Raw genomic sequence first — 24579 nt, 5'->3', positions numbered from 1 at the left:
GTCCTGGATCTATCAGAACTGGACATCTCACTTCGGTTAGAGAGGCAGGTCACAGGTATTGTTGCTAACTTTAATAAATTAATTATGAAATGGCTGACTGGATCATAATCTATAATATGAAATGAGTAAGAGCAAACTCCACTCTAAAGTATGATGTTCAAGAGAAGAGTCAGGTTGAAAATCGAAAGCATGCTCCTAGAAGTTAAAATAGTCACCTCTACCTAGTTCATTTCAGGAAATCAAAGCCACTTGTGACATTTGGGGAACGAAACCTACCTTGATAGGCCTTTTCAGTTCTTTCCTCGTAAACCTCATCACAACTAGTCCAAAGATGGTCAAGCCATAAAACAGCCATGCGGCAAAACTGAAGTAATTGACTAATGAGTTTATGTCACCAGGGATGATATAAATGGTCGCTATGATACCCTGGAAGAAAGAAGAAGGCATTCTTAGGTCATTAGTACATGAAAACATTAACCTTATCACTTCACAAAAGATGGAAGAAGCCGTTTTTTTCTGTGGATAAACACTTTAATGTGAAAGAAAACTCCTATGTATCCCATTATATTTGGGGTTAAACCAGACTGGTGCTATGACAGCTCTTCGAGGTGTGATGGAACGGACTTGGAAAATGTGTAGCTCGTCTAAGCGGGGGAGAAACAAAATGTGTATGTATATTGCACCAGCTTCCTAATTATGAATTTTCCTTCCAGAGAGTTTTCACTGGGGGAAAGGGCCCTGCATCATAAAACCCAGGCTGTCTAGATCTGGTCTTGACTGCGTTAGCTGCACAGTCTTGGACTTGTAATTCCAAGGGCCTTGTAATTCTGGGTCCTTTTTCTCATCTTCAAAGGGAGTAGGTTGACAGAGAATAGGGGCTCTCCTCTGGGGGTGGGAGGAAGAATCTGGCCCTGAGGCTGGGGTGTGGATTGTCCAGAGGTGCCCAAAACAGTTGCATACAGCCAAGGACTGTCCCTCACTGAGAAATTCCAATCAGAAGATGTCAAACGCCTATAAATCACAAGGGTCCCATGACTTCTGAATTATTGGACCATAATGAGAAGCTGTTGTCATTAGCCACCTTGTAAAATGCCTTATTCTCCTTCCTCATAAGCTAGTGGGTTTTTGTACAGTTCGTTACCAGGGACTCAGAACATACAAATGTGCATGTAAGAAGTGTAGAGGGTACAAGCTCGGAAGATTCAAACAGTGTCTTTCGTGGATAAATTCAGAACAAGGAGCAGAAGTTGGGTAAATTATTTGAATTGTTTTGAACTTTTTTATATACCTATTTATATAACTGAGGGCTGGGGGAACCTGGGTCATTTGAAAATCACTGAGCTTAGTGATCAAGCTTACTTCATCATCCAAACTGAGGGACCCTCTGACCTAAGGGGGTGTTTTTATGGCAGAATTCATACTTACATAAAAGATGATGGCAGGGGCTGGAGTGAGGCGCTTGACGCTAACATAAGAGAGCACTTTAAGCATGTGGCCTTCCCGGCCTGCAACGTAAACAAGTCTGAAAGGGCAGTAATAAGGAAGTCAGTTGATGAGGGTGAAGGCTGCTGTATGATCACCATGTAAGTGTGTCCTGAGCATCACTACCCAGGCCACAGAGAAAGGGACTGTGTTATGACCCTGGTGTCTTCAGGTAGGAGTCTAGCCTCTTGAGATGACTGCATTTTGCAGAAGTAAGTGAGGTGGTTAAATGCATCTTAGAGGAATGCATCCTGGTGCAGTGGGGTCACCTGTGGGGGGTGGGGTGGAGTGGGAGGTTGGGGTTCCCCTTTCAAGGAGGAGATACCTGATCTGAGTCCTGAAATTTATGCAAGAAACAAATGTAAAAACTAGTCCAGGGCCTATGGACCTCAGTGCTTCATGCACCTGACAGAAGCCAACACAGACATGCCTTGCACTTCCTAAATCCAAACTCTGTATTTTAAAAAAATCAGAAAATCAAGGGTGAGTCACAGCAGATGCAAACAAATGGCTGAGCCACCCCGTCTACCCCCCAAGAACTTCTGATGATTTAGGAATCTGAAAGGCTATCTTTAGAATGGTAAAGAAAAAGGAAAGGAGGGCTAAACAGAATTCCTAAGGAAACAAAAAGTTACTTTAATTAAAAATTTAATCAACAACAGACAAATACAAGTGAAAAAAGTAAAAGCTAGACTGAATATGAAGCATAGAGAAGCGGAAAATGTAGACATGAAATTAAGAGAAGAAACCTAGGAAGAAGCTCAAGTATATTGAATGGGGTAAGAAATTCAAAGAAGAGCAGAGAGAGTTTACACAATCAAAAAACACTGAGCCTTCAAACTGAATCCTGTTCTAGATAAAAACATGCCCAGATATAAACATTAGAGTGGAAGGGAAAAAAATTTAAGCTACTGAATTTAAAAGATAGCTACAAAATTAGGACAATCAGAACAACAGCCATCGCATGAGAAACAGCACTTTCAAAGTGATGAGGGAAAACTGATTTGACTTTCAGATTAGAATACTACACAGCTAAACTATCATCCAAGACTACTGGCAAAATACATTTGTAGATAATAACTGTGAGACATTTACAGTTCTTCAGTCCTTGTTGGAAACTATTAAAAAGTCTACAACAAAAGAGGACACTGAACTGAGAAGGAATTGATTGAAGAAGCAACATTAAGGAAATAGCAGTAAAGCACATTTGGTATGTATGTAAGTATTGGATTTTTTATTTCTGTCATGATGGATTTTTTTTGGAGGGTTGGTTGGGATTATAAACAAGGTGTAGCTGATACACTAGATGATATGAAAGGGAGAGCCCTTGCAAGAGAGGGAAGAGAACTGAGATACTGATAGGCTCTACTAGGTATTCATGTTAAATTTTAAAGGTAATTGCTAAAAGAATAGAAATATAACTTCCATCCACATCAGCAGAAGGAAAAAAAGGAATAAAGGACATTTGATGGTTAATAAATCAGGGTAAGATTTTTTTAAGCCAAGAAAACACAAAGGAATACGTTAGAAATTAATCTAGCAGTAATCACATCCAGTGTGATCAGATTCCACTTGCCCAGCTGGAGACTCTTGGGTTGGGTTTGTTGAAAGAGACACAAGCCACAGCCCATGACACTGAGAAGTAGACAATAAAAGGGATGGGACATGTTACCAAAAGTAGCAGCCTGAAAGACAGCTGATTCAGCAATATCAGTATCAGAATTTAAGGCAAAAGAGGGAGCATTCCTACTGAAAAAGAGAACAGTCAGAAGATATAAAAAACAGAAGCCCTTGCAAATATACAGTAAAGGTAGAAAATCAACCACGTACAAAGCTAGTAGGAAGGTTAAAAGACAAAAGTAGTAAAACCATCTATATCCACAATAAGCAGTTAAAGAATACACAAAACAATTAGATGTAAAACATGTTGTCAAAAACAGTAATCATAAGGGGAGGAATGTACAAATGCAGGGTTGTTAAATGCATTTGAAATTAAGAGATCAGCAACTTAAAACAATCATATATATATATACAGTTTGCTATATATAAACTTCACATAAATACAAACCAAAAATCTATACTAGATACACACATAAAAAAGAAAAAGGAATTAAAACATAACACTAAAGATAGTCATCTAAATTAAAAAAAAAAAGATAGTCATCTAATCACAAGAGATGAGAACAAAAGAAGGAACATAAAGGCCTACAAAAACAACCCCAAAACGAATAACAAAATGGCAATAAGAACATACATATCAATAATTGCTTTAAATGTAAATGGACTAAATGCTCAAATCAAAAGACAGAATGGCTGAATGGATACAAAAACAAGACCCATATATATGCTGCCTACAAGAGACTCACTTCTTCAGACCTAAAGATACAGATTGAAAGTGAATGGATGGAAGAAGGTATTCCATGCAAATGGAAATCAAAACAAAAGCTGCATAGCAATACTTATATCAGACAAAATAGACTTTAAAATAAAGACTATTACAAGAGACAAGGACATTACATAACAAACAAGGGATCAATCCAAGAAGATATAACAAGTGTAAAAAAATGTGCACTCAACATAGGAGCACCTAGATATATAAAACAAATATTAACATACATAAAAGGAGAAAATGACAGTAACACAATAATAGTAGGGGACTTAAACACCCCACTTACATCAATGGATGGATCATCCAGACAGAAAATCAATAAGGAAACACTGGCCTTAAATGACACATTAGACCAGATGGACAATATATATAGAACATTCCATCCCAAAACAGCACAATACACATTCTTTTCAAGTGCATATGCAGTGTTCTCCAGGAGCGATCACATGCTAGGCCACAAAACAAGCCTTGGTAAATTTAAGAAAATTGAAATCATAGTGAGCATCTTTTCTGACCATAATGCTATGAGATGAATCAACTACAAGAGAAAAACTGCAAAAAACACAAATACGTGGAGGCTAAACAATATGCTACTAAACAACCAATGGATCACTAAAGAAATCAAAGAGGAAATCGAAAAATACCTTGAGACAAATGAAAATGAAAACACAATGATCCAAAATCTATGGGATGCAGCAAAAGCAGTTCTAAGAGGCAAGTTTATACTGCCTACCTCAGGAAATGAGAAGACTCTCAGACAACTTAATTTTACACCTAAAAGGACTAGAAAAAGAACAAACAAAACCCAAAGTTAGTAGAAGGAAAGAAATCATAAATATCAGAGCAGAAATAAATGAAATAGAGATTAAAAAAGAAAAATAGAAAAGATCAATGAGGGACTTCCCTGGTGGCGCAGTGGTTAAGAATCTGCCTGCCAATGCAGGGGACACAGGTTCAAGCCCTGGTCCAGGAAGATCCCACATGCTGCGAAGCAACTAAGCCTGTGCGCCACAACTACTTAGCCTGCGCTCTAGAGCCCGCAAGCCACAACTACTGAGCCCGCGTGCCACAGCTACTGAAGCCCGCGCGCCTAGAGCCCATGCTCTGCAACAAGAGGAGCCACTGCAATGAGAAGCATGTGCACCTCAACGAAGAGTAGCCCCCACTTGCCGCAACTAGAGAAAGCCCATGCACAGCAACGAAGACCCAATGCAGCCAAAAATAAATTAATTAATTAATTTTAAAAAAGGAAAAGATAAGTGAAACTAAGAGCCGTTTCTTTAAAAAGATAAACTCAATAAACCTTTAGCCAGATTCATCAAGAAAAAAAGAGGGCCCAAATCAATATCATCATAATTGAAAAAGGAAAAGTTATAAGCGACACCACAGAAATACAAAGGATCATAAGAGATTACTATGAACAAGTATATGCCAATAAAATGGACAACCAAGTACAAACTGACAAATTCCTAGAACTGTACAATCTCCCAAGACTGAATCAGGAAGAAATAGAAAATATGAACAGACCAGTTACCAGTAATGAAATTGAATCAGTAATTTAGAAAAGTCCAGGACCAGGTGCCTTCACAAGTGAATTCTACCAAACATTTAGAGAAGAGCTAACACCTATCATTCTCAAACAATTCCAAAAAATACAGAGGAATGCTTCTGAACTCATTCTATGAGGCTAGCATCACCCTGATACCAAAACCAGACAAAGATATCACAAAAAAAAGAAAATTACAGGCCAATATCACTGATGAACATAGATGCAAAAATCCTCAAAATATAAGCAAACTGAATTCAGCAACACTTTAGAAAGATCATATACCATGATCAAGTGGGATTTATCCCAGGGATGCAAGGATGGTTCAGTATCTGTAAATCAATCAGTGTGATACATCACATTAACAAACTGAAGAATAAAAACCATATTATTATCTCAATAGATGCAGAATAAGCTTTTGACAAAATTCAACAACCACTTATGACAAAAACTCTCCAGAAAGTGAGTAGAGAGAAAACACACCTCAACATAATAAAGGCCATATATGATAAGCCCACAGCTAACATCATACTCAATGGTGAAAAGCTGAAAACTTTTCCTCTAAGATCAGGAACAAGACAAGGATGCCCACTCTTGCCACTTTTATTCAACATAGTATTGGAAGTCTGAGTGACAGCAGTCAGACAGAAAGAAAGAAAGAGAATGAAAGAAAGGGAATCCAAATTGGAAAGGAAGAAGTAAAACAGTGACTGTCTGCAGACAACATGATACTATACATAGAAAATCCTAAACACTACAAAATAAAAATAAAAACTACTAGAGTTCATCAGTGAATTTGGTAAAGTTACAAGATACAAAGTCAATATACAGAAATCTGTTGCATTTCTATACACTAACAACAAACTATCAGAAAGAGAAATTAAGGAAACAACAGCATTTACAATTGCATTTAAAAAAAAAGAATAACACACCTAGAAATAAACTTACCTAAGGAGATAAAAGACCTATACTCAGAAAACTATAAGACATAGATGAAAGAAATTGAATACAACACTAACAGATGGAAAGATACACCATGTTCATGGATTGGAATAATTAATATTGTTAAAATGACCATACTACCCAAGGCAATCTACAGATTCAATGCAATCCCTATCAAAATACCAATGGCATTTTTCACAGAACTAGAACAAATAATTTTTAAATTTGTATGGAAACACAAAAGACCCCAAATAGCCAAAACGATCTTGAGAAAGAAGAACAGAGCTGGAGATACCACACTCCCTGGCTTTAGACTATACTACAAAGCTACAGTTATCAAAACAGTATGGAACTGGCAAAAAAACAGATCAATGGAACAGAATAGAGAGCCCAGAAATAAATCCACATGCTTATGGTTAATTAATCTACAACATAGGAGGCAAGAATATACAATGGAGAAAAGATAGTCTTTTCAATAAGCGGTGCTGGGAAAACTGGACAGCTACATGTAAAAGAATGAAATTGGAACATTTTCTCATACCATATACAAAAATAGACTCAAAATGGGTTAAATACCTAAATGTAAGACCAGAAACCACAAACTCCTAGAAGAAAACATAGGCAGAACACTCTTTGACATAAATTGTAGCAATATCTTTTTGGATATGTCCCCTAAGGAAAAGGAAACAAAAGCAAAAATAAACAAATGGGAACTAAATTTAAAAGCTTTCGCACAGCAATGAAACCACTGACAAAACAAAAAGACAACCCACTGAATGGGAGAATATATTTGCAAATGATACGATCAATAAGGGGTTAATAGCCAAAATATATAAATAGCTCATACAACTCAAAATCATAAAAACAAACAATCCGATTAAAAAATGGTCAGAAGAACTGAATAGATATTTTTATAAAGAAGACATACAGGTGGCCAACAGACATGAAAAGATGTTTAACATCACTAATCATCAGAGAAATGCAAATCAAAACCACAATGAGATATCTATCACCTCACACCTGTCAGAATGGCTATCATCAAAAAGACCACAACAAATGTTGGCAAGGATGTGGAGAAAAGGGAGCCCTTGTACATTGTTGATGGGAATGTAAGCTGGTGCAGCCACTGTGGAAAACAGTATGAAGGTTCCTCAAAAAACTAAAAATAGAGGGACTTCCCTGGTGGTGCAGTGGTTAAGACTCTGTGCTCCCAGTAGGGGGCCTGGGTTTGATCCCTGGTCAGGGAACTAGATACCACATGCATGCTACAACTAAGAGTTCACATGCCACAACTAAGGAGCCAGCAAGTCGTAACTAAGGAGCCCATGAGCTGCAACTAAGGAGCCCACTGGCCGCAACTAAGGAGCCCACGTACTGCAACTAAGACCCGGCGCAACCAAATTAATTAATTAATTATTTTTTAAAAACTAAAAATAGAATTATCATATGACCCAGCAATTCCACTCCTGGGTATATATCTGAAGAAAACAAAAGCACTTAATTCAAAAAGATACATGCACTCCAATGTTCATAGCAGCATTATTTACAATAGCCAAGCTATGGAAGCTACCTAAGTGTCCATAAACAGATGAACAGATAAAGAAGGTATGATATACACACACACACACACACATATACACAATGGAATACTACTCAGCCATAAAAAAGAATGAAAATTTTCTATTTGCAACAATGTGGATATAGCTGGAGGGTAGGTATTATGCTTAGTGAAATAAGTCATACAGAGAAAGACAAATACTGTACATTGTCACTTACATGTGGAATCTAAAAAATAAAACAAACTAGTGAATTTAACAATAAAGAAACAGACTCACAAATATAGAGAACAAATTAGTGGTTACCAGTGGGGAGAGGAAAGTGGGGAGGGGTTTAAGAGGTACAGACTACGATGTATAAAATAAGCTACAAGGATATACTTACTGTACAGCACAGGGAATATAGCCAATATTTTATAATAACTATAAATGGAGTATAATCTTTAAATATTGTGAATTACTATGTTGTACACCTGGGACTTTTACCCGTGGGACATATAATATTGTAAATCAACTATACCTCAATAAATTTTAAAAAAACAGGAGCCCATGAAACATAGGAGGCAAAGCTTGACAAATCCACTGTGAGAGCATAAGATTTGAACAGTCAAGGTACAAGCTTAACGATAACATAAAAACCTAGAAGTTAGTAGAATACATATTATTTTCAAGACCATGGGAACACTTATAAAAATGGTGGTAAGCCACAAGGGAAGTCTTAAAACTTCTGAAGAAGTAATATTGTAAAGATCACACTCTCTGAGTACAATACAATAACATTAGAAGTCAGGAATACACAGGCCAAAAAGACTCATTATTAAAAACTACTTTTTGAACTTTGAAAAGATATAAACATAGTATTAATTCCCAGAACAATTCAGTGAAACTGGGAGGAAAGGGATTGCTAGATGGAGGGGAGACTTAGACTCAAGATGATGCTGTGAATTCACTCTTTAAATTCCATCAGTTCTCCACAAATCAATATATAAATTCCAAGCACTGAAGATGCAAGCACAACTTTCGGAACTGGACAAAATTACTGTAAGTGCATCTGGAATGCTAAACAGGCAAGGAGAAGTCTGATGTGGGAGCACCAGTCCTACCAGATTTTACATTACTGAAGCTGTGAAACATGTAATAAGTATGATAATAGCACAGGAAACTAACAGTGAAACAAAGTGAATCAAGTACATTGGAATGATAATGCTGGATTTCAAACCAGTAGGAGAAAGGGTGGGCAATAGGTAAATGTTTGGGGAAAAAAGTGAATTTTATGCCTCACGTCAAGATGCTTTCCAGATTGATCAAAGAGCTAAAGTAAAATGCTGGAAGAAAACATAGGTGGGCATTCTTGAAAGGAGAGAGGAAGGTCTGTCTATGTGAGATAGAAAACTCAAAAACCAGTAAGCAAAAATCTTAGATTTGACCTCATAAAAATGATATCCAACATAATTCAATATAGCACAAGTCCCTGGCCAACCCCCAAGCTGCACAGGTACATAACTATACAAAATTAACTCAAAATGGATCATATACCTAAATGTAAGAGCTAAACCTAATAAACATCTAAGATAAAACAGAGAAGAAAATCTTTGTAACCTTGTGTTGGGCAAAGGTTCTTAGATATGACAACGAAAGCATGACACATGAAAAAAAACCCAAAAACCTGATAAACTGCTCTTTGTCAAAGTTAAAACCTTTGGTGTTCAAAAATACCACTAAGAAAATGAGAATACAAGGCACAGACTGGGAGAAAATACGTGCAAATCAGATACCTGATAAAGGATTTGTATCTAGAATATATGATGAACATGTACAACTCAATAAGAAGATAAAAGGAAGCCCAATTTTTAAAATGGACAAAAGATTTGAATAGCTATTTCACCAGAAGATATATGAATAGCTAATAAGCACACAAAAAGATGCTCAGTATCATTAGTCATTAGGGAAATGCAAATTAAAACCACAATGACAGGGGTTCCCTGGTGGCGCAGTGGTTAAGAATCTGCCTGCCAATGCAGGGGACATGGGTTCAAGCCCTGGTCCAGGAAGATCCCACATGCCACGGAGCAACTAAGCTCATGAGCCACAACTACTGAGCCTGCACTCTAGAGCCCGTGCTCCGCAACAAGAGAAGCCACCGCAATGAGAAGCCCGCGCACTGCAACGAAGAGTAGCCCCCCACTCACCGCAACTAGAGAAAAGCCCGCGCGCAGCAACAAAGACCCAACACAGCCAAAAATAAATTAATTAAAAAAAAAAAAAACCACAGTGACATACTAACACCCAGTGGAATGACTTTAAGCAAAAGACAAATACAAGTGTTGCTGAGAATGTGGAGAAACTGGAACTCTCATGCATTGTTTACAGAAATTAAAATGGAGCAACCACTTAGAAAACAGTTAAGCAGTTTCTTTAAAAGTTAATCACAACCGGTCAGAATGGCCATCATCAAAAAATCTAGAAACAATAAATGCTGGAGGGGGTGTGGAGAAAAGGGAACACTCTTGCGCTGTTGGTGGGAATGTAAATTGATACAGCCACTATGGAGAACAGTATGGAGGTTCCTTAAAAAACTAAAAATAGAACTACCATACGACCCAGCAATCCCACTACTGGGCATATACCCTGAGAAAACCATAATTCAAAAAGAGTCATGTACCAAAATGTTCATTGCAGCGCTATTTACAATAGCCAGGACATGGAAGCAACCTAAGTGTCCATCATCGGATGAATGGATAAAGAAGATGTGGCAGGCTTCCCTGGTGGCGCAGTGGTTGAGAATCTGCCTGTCAATGCGGGGGACATGGGTTCAAGCCCTGGTCTGGGAAGATCCCACATGCCGCAGAGCGACTAGGCCCGTGAGCCACAACTACTGAACCTGAGCGTCTGGAGCCTGGGCTCCGCAACAAGGGAGGCCGCGACAGTGAGAGGCCCGCGCACCGCGATGAAGAGTGGCCCCCGCTTGCCGCAACTGGGGAAAGCCCTTGCACAGAAACGAAGACCCAACACAGCCAAAAATAAATAATAAATAAATAATAAATAAATTAAAAAAAAAAAGAAGATGTGGCACATATATACAATGGAATATTACTCAGCCATAAAAAGAAATGAAATTGAGATATTTGTAGTGAGGTGGATGGACCTAGAGTCTGTCATACAGAGTGAAGTAAGCCAGAAAGAGAAAAACAAATACCGTATGCTAACACATATATATGGAATCTAAGAAAAAAAAAAAAGGTCATGAAGGACCTAGGGGTAAGATGGGAATAAAGACACTGACCTACTAGAGAATGGATTTGAGGATATGGGGAGGGGGAAGGGTAAGCTGGGACAAAGTGAGAGAGTGGCATGGACATATATACACTACCAAACGTAAAATAGATAGCTAGTGGGAAGCAGCCGCATAGCATAGGGAGATCAGCTCAGTGGTTTGTGACCACCTAGAGGGGTGGGATAGGGAGGGTGGCAGGGAGGGAGACGCAAGAGGAAGGAGATATGGGGACATATGTATATGTATAACTGGTTCACTTTGTTATAAAGCAGAAACTAACACACCATTGTAAAGCAATTATACTCCAATAAAGATGTTAAAAATAAATAAAAAAAAAAAAGTTAATCACAAAGTTACTATATGACCCAGCAATTCTATTCCTAGGAATCTACCCCAGAGAAATGAAAACATTTATGTCCACACAAAGACATATATGGACAGCTCTTTGGTGGGGCTAATGGCGGACTCCGGGAGGGCTCACGCCACGGAGCACTTCCCAGAACTTCTGCTGCCAGTGCCCTTGTCCCTGCGGTGAGCCACAGCCACTCCCCGCCTCTGCAGGAGACACTCCATCACTAGCAGCAGAGCCAAATGAGATACGAGTAGGAATGCCATCCCTCAGAGTTCCCAGAGACACCCTGGAGCTTCATCCAGACTAACTTCCTTCCGTGGATAGGCCATTAGAACTCGCAAAGAAAGAGCGTCCTCCAGGTCTGCACTCAAGGCAACTTTGTTTCTATAGCATTAAAAGTGTTCTGTTACTGAGAAAATATCCCCAAGCAGAAGATACTTATATGTCGCCACGCATGGCACGTGGGGTAGCTCCACTGTGAAGGTACCCGGGTTTTCGGGCATGGATTTGTGCTAGAAAAGCCTTTTCAGAGATCTCTAACATAAGTTATGGGTCCTTCTGCAATGAGCAGACAAATGAGAGGGAACCAGGGACTCACCGGAATTCAACTCTTTCACGAGAGAGGACTTGGTGTTAGTGATAGAATCCGCTGCTACTAGAGAAGATGCCCTGTAATGGACCTTCCTTTTTCCCTCAGAACAGAGAGTACATCATTCTCTCCCTTCAAAATGTAAGCTTTTATTCCCTATAAACAGTGGATGAGAGCATCTTTTTCCTCAGTCTCCCTGGATATTACTGATGTTAAACAATTTTTTTTGAATCTGCTAGGCAAAAGATCTACATGTGAGGACCTGGAAGGATGTTCATGATATATCGCTAATTCAAGGAAGATGCAAATCGCAGACGAAAATGCAATGCATGATCGAATTTGTGTGAAAAGAGTATATGTCCATAAAAGCACATTTAAACATTAAAAAAAAAAAAGACATATATGTACATGAACGCTCACAGCAGCATTACCCACAATAGCCCAAACTGGAAACAATCCAAATGTCCATCAGCTGGTGAATGGGTAAATGAAATATACATCTATAAAATAGAGTACTATTCAGCAATTAAAATGAATGAACTGACACCTGCTAGGACATAGAGGAACCTCAAAAATAATATGTTAAGTGAAAGAAGCCAGACGCAAATGTCATACTGTATCATTCCATTTACATGAAATGTCTAGAAAAAGCAAAGTCATAGAAACAGAAGCAGATCAGTAGTTGCCTAGGGCTGGAGGTGGGAAGGGGATTAACTATACTAGGCATGAGGGAACTTTCTGGAATGATGAAAATGTTCTAGAATTGGATTGTGATGATGTTTGTACAGCTTTATTTACTAAAATCACTGAATTGTCGAATTACAAAGTGAGTTTTATGGTATTTATTCCTCAGTAGAGCTGTTTAAAATGTGTTTCTATATACCTGCAACAAACCATCAGAAACTGAAAATGTTTACATTTTTGAAAATACCATTTACAATAGCATGAATATGAAATATTTCAGAGTAAATCTGACAAAATATGTGCAAGAATTTGTATACTGTATACTGAAAGCTGCTACTCAAAACAATTTTTTTGAAAAAAGTTAAAGAAGACCTAAATAAACGGGGAGAGAGTCCATGCCCGTAGATTGGAAGAATCAATACTTTGAAATGGCGGTCCTCTCCGAATTGATCTATACATTAGGTGAAGTTCTACTCAAAATCCCTGAAGGCTCTTTTGTAGAAATCGATAAGCTGATTCTAAATTTCAGATAGAAGTGCAAAGAATCTAGAATAGCCAAAACACTTTTGAAGAACTGAAAGGGCTAGCACTAAGGAATGATTTTGTGGCATGTATTTCTCTTTTTTTTTTAAGTGTATACGTGCTTAACGTTTGGCAATTTCACTCTCAGAACTCTATCCACTCAGAACGCTGGACAGCTGGGCAAAGGCGTGTTCACGAATGTCCCCTGTCGCAGTGTTTGTAAAAACCACCCCCAACTAGCCCGTGAGTGGAGGTGATGTGAAACTATGCTCCATCGTAAAGGGGATTCCAAAGCAACCGTCTCTACACCGGATAGGGTCCAGAGGCTCGGCAGGGGCTGGGAAACTGCCTGTTTATGCAAATAAAGTTTTAGTGGGCCGTAGCCACAGCTGTTGGCCTTTCTACTGCAAAGACAGAACATGACAGGTTTACACGGGCTGCAAGCCTAAAACCTTCACTATTGCCCTTTAAGTTTACCAATTCCTGATCTAGACTGTGTTATCTATTAACCTGAGAACGTGTTCAAGAAAGCTCATTCGGTGAAAAGTCCCACGGGTCAACCTCGCTCACCCGGGTCGCGAAGCCCCGCCTTGCGCTGGGGCGGGCGGCACTGACCCCCGCTCGCTCGCTCCCTCGCTCGGGGACCGCGGGCCCGCGCCACGCGCCGGTCCGCGCACGCTTTCGGCTCCATCAGCCCAACTCAGGCCTGGCACCGCCCTGTGCGCGCTCCGCCCCGGGGTGGGGGCCTGGCCCTACCTGCCCGCCGTAAAGCACGTCCCGTTAGCGGCGCCGATGGTTGAAAACGCCACGAAGAGTGGAACGACCCACGAGGCGGGGTAGAGGACGCGGTCGCCAAACGTCTGCAAGAGAAGTGGGTGCGTCCTGAGACCGTGCGCGCCCCCAGGAGCCACCGGCCCCGCAAGCTGCTGTGCCCTCCCAGCGGCCCCGCTGAGCTGGGCTCCCGGACACCTCCGGGAGGAACAAGTGGAGCGCCCGTCGGGAGGAAACGACCTCCTCTGCGGATGGTGATGGAAATCTCTTCTCCACCGCTCCTTGGCATAATTCGCAGTGTTGCAGCAACCTCTGACGCCCCTGCCTCTCCCTCCCTCGGAATGACCTGGTCTCCCTCCCACCTGAGCCGCCTGTTCTCCGGTCAGTGGCCCGTCACCAAGCGGCATCTCTCCACGCTCCCCATCCTTGTCACCTCATTGCCTGTTTTTAGTTTCATTTCCTGTCCCGCTCCAGCTCCGCAGGCCTCCTCCAGCACGTGGACCCCACCCACCTTTCCACCTGGCCCTCACACCCATCCCTCTGTCCTCTTCCCTCCTCCCCCAGCTTGAATTCCACAATCCATTATTATAACTCCCTCTTTTAATGACTCCTTTGCGCTTTCTCTCCCCTGCACTTGCCTGTCAAAGCCCCAACCCTGGTGAAGTCCAGCCCAGCTGCAGCCACATTCTGTGCCTTCCCCGGGCAGGCGGGGTGTGCTGGGAAAGCAGGACCTGCCACCTGCTGGCAGCCTGGAACCTCAGCTGGGTCTCTGGTACTGCCCTAACCTGCTCACCCTCTCCGTGTCTGGTCTCCTAGACGATTATTTCCCTCCCCCGCGGTGAGGGCCTTTCAACTTGAGCACTTATCCCTTGCCTGTCCCCCTCCCACAGACCAGGCACCCTCCCGCAGAGACCCTGGGCGCTCACCACGGCCACAGCCTGGGACTGCAGGAGCTCGGTGGCTGTCATCACAGTGAAGTAGGACACGTTCATGAGGATGTAGCACCCTGTCACCAGCGGGATCCCGATGATGATGGCCAGGGGCAGGTTTCTGGGAGGGGCAGGGACCCAGGGACCCAGTCAGACCAGAGCATCCTGTTAGAGACTCACAAGATTGTTGTCTTCGTCTAGTCCTTTCTTTCACCCGCCCCGGCCAGCCCTCCACCTGCTCCCTGGGGTGGGCTGGGGTCACAGCTGCCCTTCCTGAGGTCCACCCAGAAGCAGGGGGCTCGTGGGACAGCAGAGCCCCAGTGGGGACATGTGACATTTTCAAATGAGAAAGAACTCTCCCTCTCTCAGACTCCACGGCAGTAAAATTGAATTGGTTATAAAGCAAAATAAGCTAGAGTTCTTCCTTCCTCTTAGCAACCATTCTACTACCCCAAACAAAACCAAGCTCTAACGAGTGTAAATGAGGAAACCATCCGCTGCGTGGAAGGGGGTGGTGGGTGATGATGGGGGAGCAGCTCCACTTTATGGGTGGGGGAGAGAAATACCCTCACCTGTCCACTGTCTCCGGCCCTGACTCAGCTTTCTTACCTGAAAGGGTTTCTAAGTTCTTCTGTAATATAGTTGAGTTGATTCCTAGAGGGGAAAAAAAAGTAACGTGAGTAACATAACTTTGACTTTCTTTGCTAAGATTATGAAACACAAAATAATAAATGTAGGTCTCATTTAAGCTACTCCATCATAGAGAAAATTCCCCTTGTAGGAATTTCGGGGCAATTTCTTTTGGAGAGAGCCCTGGTGGTGGTGGGACTACTAAGATCTGCACATCTTTCAGCTGGTAGGTCTTTGCCCTCCATGGGAATGGTGTGAATTTTCAACAATTATTGGGAGTAATGAGTCCCCAGAGTGCTTTGAAAAAAATGGAAGATTCTTTGTCTGAAAAGGGAATGAAGCCTACGGATGCTTTGCATGAGGGAAAGACCAGTGTCCCGGATGGCCAGTGGACATAAACAGAATCTCATCGACTAAACCTAGTGTTTGCAAGGTGGAAATAGAAGTGCTACTGAATATTTGCCTTGTGCAGTGCCTGGCAGCCCTCACTGCCTCCAACCCAGCTGAGCCTGTGTGTGTCTGGTGAAGCTTCTGGCACAGGGTCCCACCACTGTGGGCTCACGGGCCACCGTGTCAAGGGCTGGTGGCACGTGAGCGAATGGGAAAGGGGCAGGTGCCTCAGTGTCTCTGGGGTCCAAGGAGAACAGAAGCGTGAGGGTGGGGTGCTTAACAAAAGGGAGATGCGAAGGTAAATGTCAGGCTCCCACCAAACCCCCAAAAGGAGAAGTCATTGCTTTCCACACGGTTTCGGTAAAATAGCCTAAAGAAACCCACAGCCAGACGTGTGCCATCTTACCATCCATCATACGCCCAGAGTCCATTATAAAACGCCAGACCGATGGCTCCCAAAGACAGTTTTGTGCCCTCAAAAGAATTTTCAAAATTCCTTGTATTTCCTGTAATTAAGCCAGACAGTGACAAGTGGGTGTCAGCTGACCAGACTGGGACTTTGCATCATCTGCCTGTGAAGGCAGGGGATGACTAATGACCTCAGGTTATTAAACACACTCTGAAAAACTGGGGAACTAAAGATTGTTTCTGTTGAATTCCTGCCTTAAAGATACGCTTAGGAGCAAGACTTCCAGGTGGTCTGTGCTGTGTGGCACCACACTCCCCTCCAGCCAAAGGTCACCTTGGGCCAGGAGGACGAGTCCGCTGATGATGATGACGACCACGATCACCATCTTGGCCGCTGTGAACACGTTCTGGACGTAGCTCCCCAGCCGCACGCTCAGCGCGTTCACCGTGGTGATGAGCACTGCGGAAGTCAGAGGTGGGCGACATTCTGTGTCTGTGGGCTCAACAGCTCCCTCCTCTCTTAAGGCCCTGGAAAGAGTCTCCTTTCCACTCCCAGGCCCACCCCTCCAGCCTCCCCCCCTCCACCGCCACATCCATCAAACGCACCTTGGAAATCCAGCCTGGCTGCCTCCCCCCAGGAGCAATGGAGAAGCAGCCGGGCCCCTGTGGGACAGCCTGCTGCCAGCTGTCCCTCACAGCTCCGATGGCCCCGCAGAGCAGGGATTGGACGGCAAAGGGCATCAGGCTCGGGCCCAAGGCTAGACCTGGCCCTGCTCCTCACCAGCGCCTCCAGGCCCACTCGGCCTCTTTCTGGCTGTGCGGGAGCCGAGTCTCCCCACACCATCTGTGCCAGGTCTCTTCTGACCCCTGCCCAGTGTTTCACACATGTACTCACAGATGGCAGCGGCAGCCAGGAGTTTAATGACAACTTGAGGAGGGTTGCAGCCTGAGTAGAAGGGCGCAGAAACGTACTCAGAGAAGCTGAGACAGATGATGGCAAAGGACGAGGGCTTTATGACGAACAGGCTGGTCCAGGAAAAGAGAAAGGCAGGAATGGGGCCAAAGGCTTCCATCAGGTAAGGGTACTCGCCCCCCGACTTGGTGATCATCGTGCCGAGCTCCGCAAAGCACAGAGCGCCTGGAATACAGAGAGGAAGGGGGCCCCGGGCCCCTCGTGAGGCATTGCCCTGGTCGAGGGAACCCCTCTCCCCTGTGGAGGACATGCTCCCGGAGCCCATCACGGTGCCTCTCATCCTGAACTCTGGCCATCGGACATTCTGTGAAGCCCGATTTACACCTATCTGTGCACAAGCATTGAAAGGGATCCAGGCAGCAGCAAGGCCAGGCACAGATAGAGCTCCAATAGCAGCCCCACACTCAACAGAAGGTGCTCGCCAGGGCGGGGCATCTTTGTTACCCAGTGTCGCAAGAATCCCACAAGCTGCCCATATGATGAGACAGGGTCCCACGGCTTCCATGTTGCTGAGCACAGACTTGGGGGAAATGAAGATCCCAGAGCCGATGATGGTGCCCACAATGATGCAGATGCCGCTGAACAGGCCCAGCTAGGGTGTGGAGAAGGGGAGAGGGGAGTTAGTGCTGCCACCCAGTGGGGCTCAAGAGGCCTGGACACAGCCCTCTTCCTCCCTCCCTCCCTCCCACTCTGGGTGTGGCCAGGGCAGCCCCAAGTGTCCCAGGCACCTTCACCCTGTGCTGTTGCAGGGAGAGCACCAGGAAGCTGCTCCTGGGGCTTCGCTTGTATAGTTTAAGTCAATTAATCCTCACTAGAGCCTCATGAGTCGGGTACACCATTATCATACCCATTTTACAGAGGAAAAAATAGAGGAACAGAAAGATTCTGTTACTGCCCAGGGTTCACATCCAGTACGGTTCATAGGCCCGGCTGAGGTTCCATGCGCCAACCCTTACCACCCTTGACAAAGGGGGCCCAGATGGTAAATAAAGGCTGATTTGACAATCAATCACCAACAGGAAAGGCCCTTGGGACCTGCCTCTTAGGTGGGCAGAGCAGAACAGAGCTTCCCCCCCCAGACGAAGAGTGAAGTCAGGGTTTGGGGCTCCTGGCCAGGGTAGTGGGGGTGAGGGGGTGAGCAGCAATGTCTCCAGGGACAGAAACATTCGGGGGCTGTGACATTTCTCTCATGCTATTCTGTAGAGTATGCGCTTCCTACCAACGAGACCCTGCTCAGACACACCCTGTATGATTCCATTCCTATGAAATTCCACAACAGGGAAAATTAATCTGCAGAGATAGAACTCGGGGGGTGGAGCCCTCCTGGAAAGGGGCAAGAGGGAACTTTCTGGGGCAACCAGTTTGTCAAACACTTCAAACTGAACACTGAAGAGATGTGCATTTCACTCTACGTAAATCATACATGAATCAAGAAAAAAAATTTTAAAGGAATAAAATAGTCTGATTCAGTATATATAAGTCCATGCCACTCTCTCACTTTGTCCCAACTTACCCTTCCCCCTCCCCGTGTCCTTATATACACGACCAAATGTAAAATGGATAGCTAGTGGGAAGCAGCTGCATAGCACAGGGAGATCAGCTCGGTGCTTTGTGACCACCTAGAGGGGTGGGATAGGGAGGGTGGGAGGGAGATGCAAGAGGGAGGGGATATGGGGATATGTGTATATGTATAGCTGATTCACTTTGTTATAAAGCAGAAACTAACACACCATGTAAAGCAATTATACTCCAATAAAGATGTTAAAAAAAAGAAGGAATAGGATTTCCCTATCACTGGAGGTATTCGAACGTAAGAGGGACCGACGTTTGGTGAAGGTGCTGTAGAGGGGACTCCACATCAGAAGTCCTCTCTGACCATCCCGGAAAAGGCCACTGGTCTGAGCAAACAGCAGCCCCTCCAGGTGCTTACCCAGCACGCAGAAGCACACATGTATTAACCTCACAAGAATATGCTGAGTTCACTGGCGAGAGGGAAAGAGGTGAGTACAAGGAATCGTTCGATCAGAGATGGGGTGGGGGGACTTGGCTGTGCACCCCGTGGCTGGACCTGGGAAGGGCCTGCCCCTAAGGACGGCCTTACCTCCTTTTGGAGATTTGTGGTCTTGTGTTCGATGCTCTGGATCGACTTCTCATCCTCTCTCCTTTTTCTCAGGCTTGTCTCTTCCATTTTCCACCCGCTGCCAATTCTAGGAGGCTGCGAGGAGGACACAGGTGTTCACTCAGCAAATGCTCCATCGGACAAGATGCAAATGGGGGCTGAGCTGTCGCACCTGGGTTGTGGGAACTGATTCTATGAGCAGATGATTAGCTACAGTTTGGGGGAAATGCAGCTGTCGACTCCTTAGGGATAATTTGCTCAGTCCCAGCAAAATTTTGACTGCCGTTCAGACCCTGGGCAACTGGGGTTCCAAGCTCTTTTCCAAACTACTCCGGTACCCCCGTGCCCCCTCACCTATCCTGTTTGCCCTAACCCTCAGCAGTGACAAGCCTGAAAGTCATTCTACAGCCCAACCTCATTTTTTTTCAAAGGCTTTTAAAAAGAAATATTTAAAAACATACTGGAATATCCTTAGTGGAGTCAAGTCTGAGGAAGGAAGGCTTTGCTCATAATTACTTCCCAAGTAATTAAGGCACCTCACAATAGATCCACGGTACAGATATTTTTTTCATTGAGTGATGCCAGGAACGTTGCTGAGGAAAATCAGTTCACGGCTGAACTAGTTAGTGCTCATTCCCTGTTCCCCTTCTCCACATGAAGTCCCTCTCGGGTCCCTGGCCAGGGGATCAGCCAGCCTTCCCATCACCTGGTGGCCTTACCTTCTCCTTGACCTTGAGGAGCCCAGGGACCTGCCCGGGGCAGCTGACCACCTTCCTCTGCACAGTAGTGCCCTAGGAATGGCCATGTCTCGTGCCCAGGAGAGGAGGAAGCCAGAAGGTACAGAGGTCAACAAAGGTAATTATTAAACACCTTTTTTTTTTTAAGCAATGAAGCTTGGATACACCACACAAAAAAAGGAGGGTAGGGCAAGCCAGTTTCTCTCCAAACTATTTTTATTTTGTTCATTTGTGTCCAGACCAGTTTGTTTTAAAATTAACCAGATTCCCCCCAGATCAGCTACAGCCTGGAAGGAGAAATCTCTCTAAAGACTGGAACCAGAGGAGATAAACTTTGGAACCCACTCTTTTATTATCTTAATAGGTTCTATTTACAACTCCAGGCAGGTGGCACAAACAGTAACGCTGCACTCAGAACTCACAGGATGGGGGGAGCCGTTCCCCTCTCCACTGAGGAATTTCCTCCAGGGTCCTTGGTCTGCCTCCCCCTGGTTCTGACCAAGCTTGTCTGGCCCCTGCTGAGACCTTATCTGGGAAGGAAGAGCTCAGCCTGAAGCATTGCTCCTTATCGCCCATCTCCTCTGGCAGTTTTGCACTGGGGTAGATTTAACAGCATCCCAGATATCCAGATGAGACCAAAGGTCACAGGACAGAGTTGGTGAGTCACTGAGGTGCACTTTGGGGGCACTTTGGGACAGGCGGACCTGAGAGGAGGGCAGATTTCTCAGGGTCATCTCTTAAAGCCTACTGAGAATGTGGGGGACCTTTGCTTCCCCAGAGTCAGGGTCCTGATGTAGAAGTTTGTTACCTGCCCCCCTTGATGGGGCCATGCCTGCTCATCAGGGCACCTGATCCTCTTGCCAGCCATGGCCAGAGCCCGAGCAGAGTGGTCATTCACGGGCTGTCTCTCCAGAGCATGGAGGCAGGACCTGCCCAGAGGCTTGCGTGATGCACCCCTTAAGCATTTGCCAACAGTGCAGCACTCAGAGGTAGGTCTGGCCCATCTGTACTTGCAGAGCTCCCTGGGTCAAGGTTGCCCCAGAGGGCTGATATTCTAACCGAAACCACTGAGGAAAGCAGGGTGGGGTGGTGGTGGTGGTAGGGAGTGGGAGGGTCCTGTGAGCCCACACCAGCCACATGGTCTCAGAGTTACTTAGCCTCTCTCCAAGCATTGAGTTCTGAATCCGTAAAATGGGCTAGTATTGGCACTCCCCTTCACGGAACTGTGAGAACTGCAGAAGGTTATGCATTAAGCGTCAGCATTCTGTTAATGCAGAGGATCCCGTGGGCTTCTTGGGCCTCTGTCAAGTGCTGAGTTTGGAACATCTGGGCATGAGAATCCTTGCTGAGGGTCAGAAATCTACTTCAGTTCATTTTTGGTCCTTGGTGTGCATTTCTTTTCTTGAATCTGTGGTTTCTTCTTGTTTCGTTTTTCCCCAGCAGAGTGAGTGTTCAACCAATTATCATAAGGTTTTTTTTCCCCCCTCAGGGAAAATAATGTGGATTTGCCTTCACAATTTTTTCCCCAATTCTTTAAGACCTTTGGCTCATTGTGCATCCAGCTCTTCTACCACATGGCTGAAGTTTTACCTCGTTGCAGTCAATTCCCTCTCACAGTTAATTTCCTAGGAAGTTTCATGTTATTTTTTTTTTTTTTCATACAACTCCATTGTTTCTTAAGTTTCTGCTAAAGCTCTTGACCTTCACTTTCTTTTTTCTTCTTTTGGCTGAGCCACGTGGCATGTGGGATCTTAGTTCCCCGACCAGGGATCGAACCCAAGCCCCCTGCAGTGGAAGTGTGGAGTCTTAACCACTGGACCGCCAGGGAAGTCCCGACCTTCACTTTCAAACTGTGCTTTTTCCAATTGCACAAATGCTTGCAGTTTGAAGATGGTAACACCATTTGCATTTTATCGTCTTATATTTGGTACATATTCGGTTCCCTGGTCCTGTAATGGTTTATGAAGACACGTTTAGCCCGGCAGTGTAAATCCATATCCCCACAGCCTCTTGGCATCTTATCCTCTGAGTCACTGTCCTCTGAGTCAGGGGCAGAGTCAAACCTTCAGGACAGATGCCAATTCTTCCTTTACCACTTAAAACTTGTCCCAGACCTGGCTTCAAGTTTTCAAACTTTCTTCTGTTCCTAAGTTTACTCATCTTATATTCCTTCCCTCTGCTGCTGACAGTAGTTCAGAGCTTTGCGGGGGACCCAAAAGACCATATAGCAGGTGTTCACTTACCTATGAAAATCCCAACCAAAAGAACTCATAAAGAGTCAGTGGAATGTGCAAAGTCTTTAAATGTCAAGGATTTACAGCCTGACTGTAAAACAATCAGCAAGGAAAGCACAATTTAAAAAATCTTAGCTGGGAAACAATCTCTATCTATATGTATCCAAGAGCTATTGGAAGAGTGCAATTCTACCTTAGAACTTTGTCCATCATTTTTTTTTAGATATAATTGACATGTTAGTTTCAGGTGTACAATGATTCGATATTTGTATATATTGTGAAATGATCACCACAATAAATCTAGTTAATATCTGTCACCACACATAGTTACAAATTTTTTTTCTTGTGATGAGAACTTTAAAGATCTACTCTCCTAGCAAGTCTCAAACAATACAGCATTATTGACTATAGTCACCATGATGTATATCACATCTCTTAAGACATTTATTTTAGAACTGGAAGTTGTACCTTTTGACCACCTTCACCCATTTTGCCCACCCCTCACCTCTGGCAACCACCAATCTGTTCTCTACATCCATGAGTTGGGTTTGTTTGGGTTTTGGGTTTTTTGTTTGTTTTTCTGTTTATTTGGTTTTGGGGTTTTTTGGGGGGGAGGGATCCTGTTGATACATTCAAGTGAGAGCATTCATATTTGTTTTTCTCTGACTTATTTCATATAGCATAATGCTGTTAAAGTCCATCCATGTTATCATAAATGGAAAGATTTCCTTCTTTTTATGGCTGAATAATATTGCATTATATATATGTATATATGTGTATATATATCACATCTTCATCTATTCATCCATTAATGGACACTTAGGTTGGACACATCTTGGCTGTCATAAATAACACAGCAATGAACAGGGTGGTGCAGATATCTTTTCAAGTTTGTGTTTTTACCCAGAAGTGGAATTTCTGGATCATATGATAGTTCTATTTTTAATCTCCATACTGTTTTCCATAGTGGCTGCACCAATTTACATCCCACCAACAATGTACAGGGTTCCCTTTTTTCCACATCCTTGCAAACACTTGTTATTTCTAGTCTTTTTGATAATAGCCATTCTGATAGGTGTTAGGTGATATCTCATTGTGATTTTGATTTGCATTTCCCTGATGATTAGTGATGTTGAGCATCTTTCCATGCACCTGTTAGTAATCTGTATATCATCTGCTATGGAAAAATATCTATTCAGATACCTCTGCCCATTTTTTAATTAGATGATTTTTTTTTTTTTGCTGTTGTGTTGTATGTGTTCTTTATATGTATTGGATGTTATAGTTTCTATTGAAGCATATTTTTTTTTCTCTAAAGTCACTCTCATTTCTACCAAAGATGGCCAAATTCACACTCATTTGTTTTCAAAATAAGTTTAGTTTCATTAAACTTGACCTGATTATTTACATAAGTTCAGCAAGAATAGCAATTGACCATATAGGCTGTTTTAAATCTGATTTGCTGGAACTTTTCATAAGGAACCTCCAGATTGAACTTTTTTTTTTTTTTTTTGCAACCACTCATGAACATTTCTCTATGTCAATGTTTGTTTTTTTATCTTTTTTTTAATTAATTAATTAATTAATTTATTTATGGCTGTGTTGGGTCTTCGTTTCTGTGCCAGGGCTTTCTCTAGTTGTGGCGAGCGGGGGCCACTCTTCATCGCGATGCGCGGGCCTCTCACTATCGCGGCCTCTCTTGTTGCGGAGCACAGGCTCCAGACGCGCAGGCTCAGTAATTGTGGCTCACGGGCCTAGTCGCTCCGTGGCATGTGGGATCTTCCCAGACCAGGGCTCGAACCCGTGTCCCCTGCATTGGCAGGCAGATTCTCAACCACTGTGCCACCAGGGAAGCCCCAGATTGAACTTTTAATAGCCTCTTTAGGCTAAGAAGCCATGTCAAGGATTTATCATCAGACTCGCCTGTAATACCTACAGATTCGGGTGAATTTCTCTCTTCTTGAAGTTCCCCCAAATATCCTGAAGTTCCTGTGCCTGCCAGAAAGTGACCTTCCTTACTCACCTGGCAAGGCTGTTGGGAACTGTGTAAGC

The 24579-nt window shown here is 43.5% G+C and overlaps 1 protein-coding gene across 5 annotated transcripts in view; it reads right to left on the bottom strand.

Moving 5' to 3' along the window:
* The window catches only part of SLC7A9 (solute carrier family 7 member 9), a 42633-nt gene that overhangs the window by 10402 nt on the left and 7652 nt on the right, over window positions 1-24579 (bottom strand). For 2 of the 5 annotated variants that reach the window (XM_036834433.1, XM_036834437.1), the window contains exons 2-11: window positions 19539-19652; window positions 17882-18029; window positions 17360-17602; window positions 16799-16924; window positions 16463-16562; window positions 15646-15690; window positions 15034-15157; window positions 14093-14196; window positions 1426-1522; window positions 277-426 (exon numbers count right to left, since the gene is read on the bottom strand). In XM_036834433.1, coding sequence (XP_036690328.1) covers window positions 277-426; window positions 1426-1522; window positions 14093-14196; window positions 15034-15157; window positions 15646-15690; window positions 16463-16562; window positions 16799-16924; window positions 17360-17602; window positions 17882-18029; window positions 19539-19625 — 1224 coding nt within the window. In that variant the 5' untranslated portion in view covers window positions 19626-19652. Of the gene's footprint in view, window positions 1-276; window positions 427-1425; window positions 1523-14092; window positions 14197-15033; window positions 15158-15645; window positions 15691-16462; window positions 16563-16798; window positions 16925-17359; window positions 17603-17881; window positions 18030-19538; window positions 19653-20017; window positions 20104-20275; window positions 20338-20715; window positions 20945-24579 lie in introns of those variants that run through there. The other 3 variants (XM_036834436.1, XM_036834434.1, XM_036834435.1) reach the window with 3 other exon arrangements.

Source organism: Balaenoptera musculus, chromosome 19, assembly GCF_009873245.2.
Source record: "Balaenoptera musculus isolate JJ_BM4_2016_0621 chromosome 19, mBalMus1.pri.v3, whole genome shotgun sequence".
Classification (NCBI taxonomy): Eukaryota; Metazoa; Chordata; class Mammalia; order Artiodactyla; family Balaenopteridae; genus Balaenoptera; species Balaenoptera musculus.
The sequence above is the reverse complement of the archived record's forward strand: the minus strand, read 5'-3'. Positions and strand labels throughout refer to the sequence as shown.